At 38.3% G+C, this 11,301-nt stretch overlaps 1 protein-coding gene across 1 annotated transcript; it reads right to left on the bottom strand.

The window, feature by feature from the left end:
- Positions 1-6,904: 6,904 nt before the first annotated feature.
- neurod6a (neuronal differentiation 6a) lies at positions 6,905-9,883 on the bottom strand. Its single transcript, XM_067435395.1, has 2 exons — positions 9,554-9,883; positions 6,905-9,237 (listed from the first exon to the last, which is right to left on the bottom strand). Exon 2 carries the CDS (start codon positions 9,225-9,227, stop codon positions 8,244-8,246), a length of 984 nt encoding a protein of 327 aa, XP_067291496.1. The 5' UTR covers positions 9,228-9,237; positions 9,554-9,883; the 3' UTR covers positions 6,905-8,243.
- Positions 9,884-11,301: the final 1,418 nt, after the last annotated feature.

Here is an 11,301-nt window from a genome sequence, read left to right on the forward strand (position 1 = left end):
AGACCTGACGCATGGATCCATTATACCGTTACACATGCATTTTCTTCCTCTACTGTTTACCTTCACTGTAACATGTGTTTATGTGAATACTACTCACGGCATTTTTACATTATTTTGTGTGTATTTTACATTATTTTGTGTGAGAGGCGGATTTATATGTCCACACTTTGAATACGAGCACAAAATCTAAAAGTATGTGGAATACACACAATCAAACACCCAGGCCCTTTAACACCAACAATAGGGGGAGGCGGGTTTGTGTGTCAACTCATTTTCGGAGAGATGAGAGAGAGAAAAAGTGCAGCTGGTATTGTGTATCTATTCTGTGGAAAACGAGCAGCCTATCGGAAGCATTTCAGAAATTTCAGTATGATATGTATAGAAAAATATATATTTTTGACAACAATACATTGCACTTAGTTATTATCACTATTTTATGTATATATTATATATCAGATTCAACCCGCCAAAGTGGTGTGACTGCGTTACACGCCACTGCTGAATTCCACCCGCATTTGGCGGGTTATTGGCGGGTGTTAATGTCAAGGAATTTTAGTCCTACTAAAGCATAGTAATTCATATAAAATGAGGTACTTAACTGATTTTCATGCTAAAATATGCTCTGAACATCCAGGCAAAGACATTTATCAGAAATAGTCATTAACTTTCCTTTAGTCTACATTTAACACAGAATACAAATGACTTTACTGTCCAACATTCGGGTTTAATGGCTGCTAAATGTGCCTGTGATTAGCCAACATCTACTTCAGACAAACTTCATGTAATTTGTCCAAATGGGAATAGTTCATTCATTTTTAATATTAGGTTTTGAAATTCACATTAATGACCTACTAGATTGATGAGCTCAAGGGCCTCTTGATGTCACGCTCTCTGCCAACTAGCTGAAAATCAGCTTTAGATGGAATCGATGGTCAGGTTGAATGTAAAAGTTAATCGTACCTGCACAAAGCGATTAAGAAAACGCCCAATCCAGACCTGCGAGTCTCTATTAGTTTAAGTTAAGCTTGTGGGTCAAATGTAAGGGCCGAATAATAACAGAGAGATCAAGTGCCCTGTAAACCTCATACTGAAAACACATTCGCGTTCCGTGCCAGGATACGCACAATCCGTGCCAAGTCTAGAAATAGGGGCGTTCGTCTCAGCCAGGACGGGTGCCAAACTGACACCAATCTAATATGCAAATGAGTTGCTGGCTGATGATGTGGTTGCTTCTGTGGGGAGGATCACCTGCACCTCCTCTCACAGGACATGGTTTTCAAAGGGGTTTATCTCCTTAAACCCTCTAATTAAAATGAGAAATCCCTAAGCCACCAGTACTCGTGCAAAAAAACGAAAAGATAGAAAGATTATTAGGAAAATTCTGTGTCCCACACCATCTGCGACCCGGGACTTGTGGAGATTTTTTGGGAACGAGACGGAGAGAGAGAGAGAGAGAGCAGGAGTGGGACTAACGTATGACAACACCCTTTCTCCACCCGTCAGAGGAGCTTCACACAGATAGATAAATCAACATCGCACCAGCTCTACATTGTTCATTCCTAATTACCGTTATTATTAACAAGCAATTCATTCCAGAAACTGTCTCTGAGGCTCTCAGGTGTGAGTTACCGAGAGCTACAGAGTGAACCTTCATCAACAACTATAATCAAACAGTCTCCCTCTGAAGCACGCCGACAGAGATATCGACATCTGTATTGCATGTTTAGCATGATCCCAGAAACGTGGCCTGCGTCCGAATTCCAGCACTTTATTATAGGGGCATTATGAATACATTTATACCAAGAACATCTATATTACATAGACAGCGCTATCTGTTATGCATTCCCGTTCATCTTAACAGTATGCTGTCGTGGAAGTACACAATTTAAAATCTGCCATCTTTGTATTCATGACAAAGCTGGCTGATGGCACCAAAAGAATATGTATGAGCCCGATATTAACTATTAGTCCATTGCATGTTTTAAGATCTGTACAATTAATGGGCACTTGAAAAACAAATAATTAAAACCATTAAATACACAACATTCATGTTTAAATTGTGTTTTTTTTATTAATATTATATATGTATGTAGATTAAAGATACTAAATGGATGTCAATGAGGCTGTCAGTGCTTCTTGCTGTCAGATGGTGTGGTTAGACATAGATTGCCTTTAAATATGCATACTTTCCTTCATATAGACGGAAACGTAAAAAGAGTAATTTGTCCGAATTCACAGTATTCATAAAACAGTGGGCAAAAAGTAAGTTTGCTACTTATTAAGCAATTTTAAATTAAATACTTGTTTGTTAACTTAATATGATAACCATGAAAACAATTTATTCAGGTTTTTTTGTGTAAGGATATAGGCCTAGGCTACAAGTTTGAAATAAACAAAACCCGTGTATTTACCTTACCATAAATCACTATGGTAAGCCTCAGAAAGGATATATTTATTCAGAACTATACAAAAAAAAAAAAAAAAACAAAAAAAAAACGCTGGGTTAAAAACAACTCAAGGTTGGTTGAAAATGGATAAATCCAGCAATTGGGTTTTTGCAGTTAAAACAGTTCTACAGCACGGCTGCAGGGTGCGTCTCAATCAGCTCCCAAGTTCAGTAGTAAGGGCACTGATCAGGGATCAGCCCATTGACTTACGTCCTGATCAGTGCCCTTACTACTGAACTAGGGAGCTACACACAGATAGTAACACCTGAAGTAACAGTTGAAGTAACACCTCCAGTCCGGAAAGCACTCGTAGGCCTAGTTACCCCTAGCCGTAATCACAACGAATCAACAGTTTTCATGTTGTCATATTTGCTGTGAATTGACTATAGCTTCAAAACAACGTTTATGTTAACAATGCCAATCTAAACCAGTTCCTCATTTATTCTTTTATTTTTATATTTTACTATAAATTAGTCAAGTCAAGTTATAGGCTAATACACATAGTTTAACCTTATCTGATATGAAAAGCAATAGTAGGCCTCTGACTAATGCCAGCGTTGCTAAACATTTGTAACGTAAAAGCAGTTGTTTTCAAGTAAAAAAACAAACAAAACAAAAAAATACACCAGCATAAGCAGCTTACCTGCCCAACATATGTCTTCTTCTGTGTCTCTTCCATTCAACTTCTACAGTTTTTGAATCCTGTGTGCATATCGCCACCTACTTTTGTAGTGCAGTCCATGGGCATACGCCGCATACATGATATCTATATATTTATTCTTATATAATTACTTGATGCTACATCCTAGTCTATCGCCCCAGTTATATCCAAGTTTCTTTCGTTTTTGGAGATATTTGTCGTTAGAGATATTCGCACTGTCGGTCATCTCATCTGTAACCATGGTCACAGCGGTGACGTAAGCCTCAAACCATCAGATTCATCCGCGCTGAACAGTATGGCCGATGCACAACTCGCGTAGCCTAAAACAACATTACTCTTTTTTATGTAACCTGTAGTGTTCCGCTTCAGCTGCTAGATTATAAAAAGTTACATTTAACAATCATAATTTACCAAAATATTTTATTTTATTTTTTAAAAAGAGCCATTTAAAATCCTAGTGGTCACTATAGTTCCCATGGCCTTGATAGCATCAGAATATCTTGCACACTTGAGAAGTGCAGCATCAGCTATTATTTGCCCATCATACCAAGAATTTTGATTTTAGATTTAATAAATTTTGCATACTAGCTATATAGCCTGGACAGATTAAAGGAAGTGAATGTAAGATTGTGGCCAAAACTGCTACTGCAGGTGTATCCCCTCTCCCCCTCCCCCTGACTCGAGGTTGCCAGATTGGCTGCAGGATCCTGCAGGAACGTTTGTAGCTGCTGCTGTGGTAACTCGAACCGAGCTGGCAACCCGGATGCAGAAACACTACTGACTTGTAGATGGTGAAGGGCGGAGCTTCAGGCCAAAACACAACATGTCAACATCAACATCAGTTGAGGGCTGCAACAACAACTTTTAAATGACAATATCCTGGCCGGACTACTGTTGTCAGTGATAGAAGTATTTGAAATTAATATGATATCTTGATTTCTAGTCACATATAAGGGCCGTTTTATTATTAATTGAAATACATTGCTTCATGTTCCTTTAATTCTATGGGTCATTCAATATCTGAGCACAGGTTTACCACTCTGCACAGATGGTATTTGGTGATATTTGGTGTGACTCATCCTCCAATGATAGGATCTGGAACATAATGGTTGACACCAGAGCCCAGAATGAAGCATCACACGTGGACAAGGGCTATGATGAGTGATCGTGCACGTGGTTATAGTAATTTACATTCAACCATCCACACGCAAACACATACACACCCACAAACTTGTACACTCACGTACACCCACCCACATACATCTGTACCACATGCTATGCCACACAATCAACACGTGAAATTTCTTTTTAACCATTTAAATTACATGTATGAAATTCATACATAGGCTATACTCAACATTTCTACAGAGCAATTTTTGCCACTGTGCTATTATGTGTGTATGTATCTATTTATGTATCTCTATCTGTGTGTGTGTGTGTGTGTGTGTGTGTGTGTGTGTGTGTGTGTGTGTGTGTGTGTGTGTGTGTGTGTGTGTGTATGTGTGTGTGTGTGTGTGTGTGTGTGTGTGTGTGTGTGTGTGTGTGTGTGTGTGTGTGTGTGTGTGTGTGTGTGTGTGTGTGTGTGTGTGTGTGTGTGTGTGTGTGTGTGTGTGTGTGTGTTATGCCCGGACTGTGGTAGGTACGTGTATGCCTCGCTGTTGATTTGATCCGTGATGAAGCTCCTGGTCTTCAGCTGCAAACTTCTGGATACAAGTATGCATACAACTGTATAAAAGTTGGTGGTGGGCTGCGAGAGCCGTTTGCACAGGGTCTGAACACAAAGAGCAAGAGGTCAGGCCTCTTCCCAGTGCTCAGGATCTCAGAAAGCACCCAGATGTAGTTCTTGGCCAGACTCGAGCTTCGATTTCCGACAGTTCCTTGGTTTGGGCATCACCTTGCACAGGCTGTCCAGGGCGTTACTCTTTGTGAGCACTCTCGGCGTAATGGTTTTTATAAACCTACCAATAACAAAACTTTTTGCATTTTTACATTTTCCAAAAATCTTATTCTGGATGATTTATAAGCTTGTTGCTTCATTGGGACCTCAATTTAGGGCCCCACGGTGAGTCCCCATTAATCAGTGTGCATTTAGGTTGAAGTCTCCACTGGGATAGAAAAACATGACCACAAACATACATAGCCTAGATAAATACATAGTTGGTTCAAAATGTGGTTGACCAAAGAGCAAATTATCTACATCTATATTAATATTAATTACTGTATATGTTACCATATTTTTGCTGTTTCACAAATGGTTTTGTTTCATAAATTACATTTTGAGATTCCACTGAAAAATTAAAGCATAAGGTTTTGTTTTTACTTTAAAATGTATTTTATATTTTAAACTTTATTCTTATGAAATTAGTTTCAGTGAACAGCTGATTGTCATTTTAAAAACTATAGTGTGTCCCACTATGTTAAATAAAGAAAAAAAGAACCGTCCAAAGTGCCACATAACTGAAATAAATATTTTTTATTAATTTGCTTAGGACTAAAATATTGAAATGACTTGTAATAATAAAAGCACTGGTTGAAATAACGCAATGATCACATATTATATTTTGAACTAAAAGAATAAATAACGATCTAAAAGAAAAGAAAGCCTCGTGGTGAGAACTTTCCACCGGCCCTATAGAAGCGCATAGAGAAGTGTTGCGGTTCATTTTTCAGCTGTTTGTTCCTGACAGCCTCGTCTCTGGGGCAGCATATGTTCTGCCTCTCTCGAAGTTGTGTGAAATATCGCCACTGTGGGGTTTTTCTGACACCTCAACATCCCCACAGCAAATCAACAATCCCATCGCACAATCGGTGAATGTGCAGGTTGGATTTTTGCACCTGTCAAAAGCATTAGGTGTTTAACAACAAAGTGATGGTTAATTAAATATTAACGCAGATTAATGTCTATTTTTCGTTAAAAGCGTGAAAAGGGATCACTTAGGCCCTGCTACCATCTATAGCCCTGGTTATAAAGCTAACTTAAATGGCATAGAAATATTGCTGACTATAATGCATTTGGCTCAACAAATTTCATCCAAAGATATATTGCGTTCATATGATCAGTTCACTCGTTCGGGAATCGATCTCATGCTCAACTGTTCGAGCCTAACGACCGATGGGTAAAATTATTTATCAATCTTGTATGATCTGTATGGCTTTAAACCCCATTTCATTGTACATTGCGTATTATGAATACAGTCATTCTGGTTTCTCCGGGATGACAGCGCACATTCGCGGGGGAATAGCTGATTTCGGGATCCTGATCCGCAGTCTGTCGCTGTTTGGCTCGCGTCCAGCTCGATGCTGAGAGACTCAAACCCAGACAACCTTTACTCCCCTAAACCCAGTCCTGAATCACATCTCAAGAACATCTCATTTTACAATTAACCTTGAACTATGCGTCGCGACGGCATTAAACTAATGCACGAGGTGGATTTGGCGATAATCAATGAAATTCCTTTGTGCTCTAATTTTCAGATATTTTATGACCTCCTATTGATAGCAGACAGGCCTATTATACTTTAAATTAATACTTAAATAAACTCTAATACCTATAGCCTGTTTTATCATAGCCAATTTTAAATATTTCCCCCTGTTATTATGATTTATGACTGCGAAAACGAAATGCGACATTGTTTTCGTTTGTAATCAGCCCTTGTTTCTTGCGACACAGGAGGTTTAGAAGTCTATTCGATTTTTATTTTTATTTGGATATATATTATTTTTATTATTTATATTTGATTTTAGAGGCTGTCATGTGGCCTAGGCTATTCATTCAACAGTGTTTTCAACAGAGACCTGTATTTAATTAAACTTTATTTTACTGTACAAAACAGATTGACAGTGTACAAAGACCAGTCCATTCAGTCATTTCTGCACCAAAAAATAAGAAAAATGGTGAGAAAAATAAGAATGCACGAATCCACCACAGTAGACGTCCATGACATTGCATAAACGATGCGTGACAAATATATTAAGGCAGGTTTTCCCGTGACATGAGTTCACTAGACAGCACACAGACCTTTCCATTAGAGATTTTACATGCTTCAAATGCATTTGCTTACAGTGATTGTTCCGCAATGTCACCAATATATCGACGACTTTACATTTGAAAAAAGACACAACTGTCAAACAATCTGTTGCATAATTACATCATCGTGTATTGTGATCCTTCTGAACATTATGCGTAGCCTACAGACAAATGCGATTTATTTGGAAATTAAGATTCGATTGTCCACATTTACAAAGATAAATTACACAAATCGAAATGAAAAAAAAACCTTATAATATAGCCTACCATAATTATTTCGTTTTCAGAATTATATCCATAGCCTATGTATATATTTTATATAGCCTATATATATCATCTTCTTCTAAATAAACTGATTTAATAATTGCCTCTTTCTGATCTTATCGAATAGTAGGCAATGGTTGACTCAATTTATTTATCGACATATTAACAGTGCCCTTTGTAAAACATCACTAAATTGTTCTTGTTCAACACAAATGAGTAAACACATTTATCATTTATGTATTACAAAATTATGATGTTATGTCTTATTAACACTAGCCTATATTTTAGTAGGCCTACTTTGTGTGAACGTTGTTTAGACAAATTTATAAAGGGCCAGATCGAGAATTATAGACTATATTGCATAGCACCCTTAGCAATTATTGCTCTCATATTTAACTGAATTTTCATCGCAAATTTTTGAATGAACTTATGCCTTTTGAAGCAAGAGGATTTACTGACAGATTTTTAGATATATTAATTCATACAGGCCAATAAATTAGGCCAATACATTAATAAAGGCCAATACATTAAATATAGCCTAGGCCAATACATTAATACAGGCCATTAAATTAAAATGAAAACAAACGTGAAACTTAAATATCACCACCAGCGTAAAGCACACAATGGTGGATTGTTTTCCCATCAGATCACACATTTTGTCCAACAGTTAAAAAAACAAAAGATTTCATTTACGAACACTCTAAGCACATTTTCCATTTAACCAAAATGATAAATAATAAAACATCCGATGCCCCAAAACCCAAATCAGACTTTATAAATAATACATGTGCGATTGAAAGTCCTGCATTTTCAGTCCTTTTCACTTACATTTGACTTTCTCTCATTAATTATGAAAAGTGTTTAATTCGTCTTGCACAGGGTAAAACTGGCCGCGGAGATGAATGTCATATGGGAAATGAAGATCCGACGAGCCTCTCGCGCTCTGGCCGATGGAGGAGCGCGGCGGGACCGCGCAATAGCGCGTGCCGTAGTGGCAGCTCTTGCCGTATTCGATCGGCTCTTCGTGCTTGAGGGAAAAGATCCCGTTAAAGTTAATAGGAGGGCTTATGGGACCGTCAAACTGAGGGCTTCCGCATTCCGGCGAGACGCTTTCGTAGAAAGTCTCATAGGAGCTGCAGTAGTTGAACGGCCTGAAGGGTTTGACGGCATCCGCGGAGGGTCCCGAGGGCGTCACCACGCCCGGGCTGTGGTAGGTCGTGTACACCGAATCATACGGTGACCTACCAGAGAAAGACGCCTCGCTGTTGATCTGATCCGTGATGAAGCTCCTGGCGTTCAGCTGCAGACATCCGGCCACTAAGTTGGTGGTTGGCTGTGAGAGCCCTTTGCACAGGGTCTGAACGAAGGTCAAGAGGTCAGGCCTCTTCCCAGTGCTCAGGATCTCAGAAAGCGCCCAGATGTAGTTCTTAGCCAGGCGCAGGGTTTCGATTTTCGACAGTTTCTGGGTTTTGGAGTAGCAGGGCACCACCTTGCGCAGGCTGTCCAGGGCGTTGTTCAGACCATGCATTCGGTTCCTCTCCCTGGTGTTGGCCTCCATGCGCCTCATCTTGACCCGGTCCACCCTAGCTTTGGTCATTTTCTTTTTCCGAGGCCCTCTCCTCCGAGGCAGACCGTTCTCGTCCTGTCCGTCCGCCCTTTCGTCCTCATCTTTCTCCGAATCCTCATCCTCCATTGCGTGGGAGAGCGTCTCCTCCTTTATAAACGGCTCTTGTTTATTGACCTTCATTTCACCCACGCAGTCCCGTGGAAAGTTCGCCCCGAATTGAGTGTCCATTATGACAGGATCCTCAAACGGAAGAGTCAGCATTGTGCTCTTACTAGGGATGAGAATATATATAATAAATCTTCTGAATCAATCAGCAGCGATTTAAAAACATACCAGGTGCTCAATAATGCACTGATATATAAATAATGATTCCATATGAGAGATATTGATCCTCCAAACAAATCAATGTAGATTGATATAACACAAACACAGCTGCGACCATTCAACAGGAATAACATATATAAACTTAAACGCATTCATGTGATATCGCATCAGATGCAGTGCATTTACGGAAAGAAATCTGGTTACAATGGCAGACAGTCATTCAGCACGGATGCCGATCCTTACCCTCGAACTCCCCTGCTTACCTGGATTATGATGGTGTCAGATTTTCATTTTTCCTATTTTGAACTTTTTCCGCGTGGTGTTTTAGCAGGTGAACAGCCCGTGCGTTTTTCTCACCTCCCCACTGCTCTCCTTGTCTCGCGCTAGGAGAAATGACACTGATGCCAACTGCCAGAGCTGGTACCCATGCCATCTGCCGCTGACGTCACGTGGCATGGGTTGGTCACGTGACAGGTCCCGGGGGACCTGTATTCCTCCCCTGATCATCTGGCGTGTGCCTCGAGCTGCGTACCACTGCAAAACCACAAAGCAGCCTCAAACAAGGACCGAATACCAGCATCCACCATTCAAATCTGAGGGATAAATAGGAGTGCTCAGGGAATGACATTTCTTAGGCTTAGAGTCTGTTAGAAATAAAGAAATTGTGATTAGATTTTCATGCAAACACACCTATGATTGGTCCAAATCTAAATAGAGACAAAAACAGTTTCTGATTTATATCAGCAGAAAAGAAATGCTGGTGAATGACAGCACGAACTGGATGATTGATGGCTCTGGTTTGCTTGGTCAGTCTCTTCAAGGGCGTTTGCTAAATTACTGATCCTACTGTCTGTCATCGCACAGGCCTTGTTCTGCAGCGACGTTCACCTGAGTATGATTAAAGCATGATGCCTTTACCAAATACATCCAATAAATAAGTTTAGATAAATTCACTCTCACACTCAATAAACAGTCAACAGGGATTCTGAGATTTTTAACAGTTTTTTCTTTCTTATTTCTTCTACATAACATGAATCTTGTTTTTTTTGTTTGTTTACACTCTCGCTCGCTCGCACACACACTCACACTATCCCTCCCCACTTCACTCACACACAAACAGTCATCCACATTCACACCACTCATGAACGAATCTAACAAAAACAGATCCAGGTCACATTTCACTCCAAGAAGATATACAGTGCATAAAGAAAATGTCGACTGTTTTAGGAGCATTATTTTATTATAATTTTTGGATTGTGATATTGTGATGTTTCCACCTCAAATTATGCAATGCAACTAAAGGTTTTTTTGTTGTTGACATTTTCATTATTCTAATATGGTAATACCATAATATGTACTGTATTTATATGTGATTTATACATACTTTACACTTATTTAAAGTAAAGTAAAAAAAAAAAATCTAATTAACTATGATTTATACATACTTTACACCACAGTATATATATATATATATATATATATATATATATATATATATATATATATATATATATATATATATATAAATTATAATGTATATATATATACATGCCCCATATCACATTCATTATAATTTTGTAATATTCAATATTTATTGCATTTATGAATAAATCTGGCAATTTTTTTATGACAGCCGCCATTTAAATGTTTATATTATAAACATTTAAATATAATGTTAAATTATGTATTTTTATATAATATAATATTGGTTGTTTGTGTAATTTATATTTATTGAAATAGATTTGTATCAAGATCTTTCACAGAAGAACTTCATTGGGGGATCAATAGTTCTAAAGTTTTCATTTCCCTTTTCTCATTAGAATTACTGTTACATGCAACTGCATACAAGCCAACTGCAATCACTCAACAGTTAAAATTATATTTAAAAATATACACATTTATTTGATCAAAATAAAGTAAAACTGTAATATTGAATTTGTGAAATATTAATACAATTTAAAATAACTGTTTTCTATTTGAACATATTTTAAAATACAATTTTTCTCCACAC

Source organism: Pseudorasbora parva, chromosome 24 (genome assembly GCF_024679245.1).
Source record: "Pseudorasbora parva isolate DD20220531a chromosome 24, ASM2467924v1, whole genome shotgun sequence".
In the NCBI taxonomy this organism is placed as follows: Eukaryota; Metazoa; Chordata; class Actinopteri; order Cypriniformes; family Gobionidae; genus Pseudorasbora; species Pseudorasbora parva.

What these genes read in the sequence shown, in the direction of transcription:
- neurod6a (XM_067435395.1), bottom strand. Translation starts at nt 9,227, where the DNA reads ATGCTGACTCTTCCGTTTGAGGATCCTGTCATAATGGACACTCAATTC.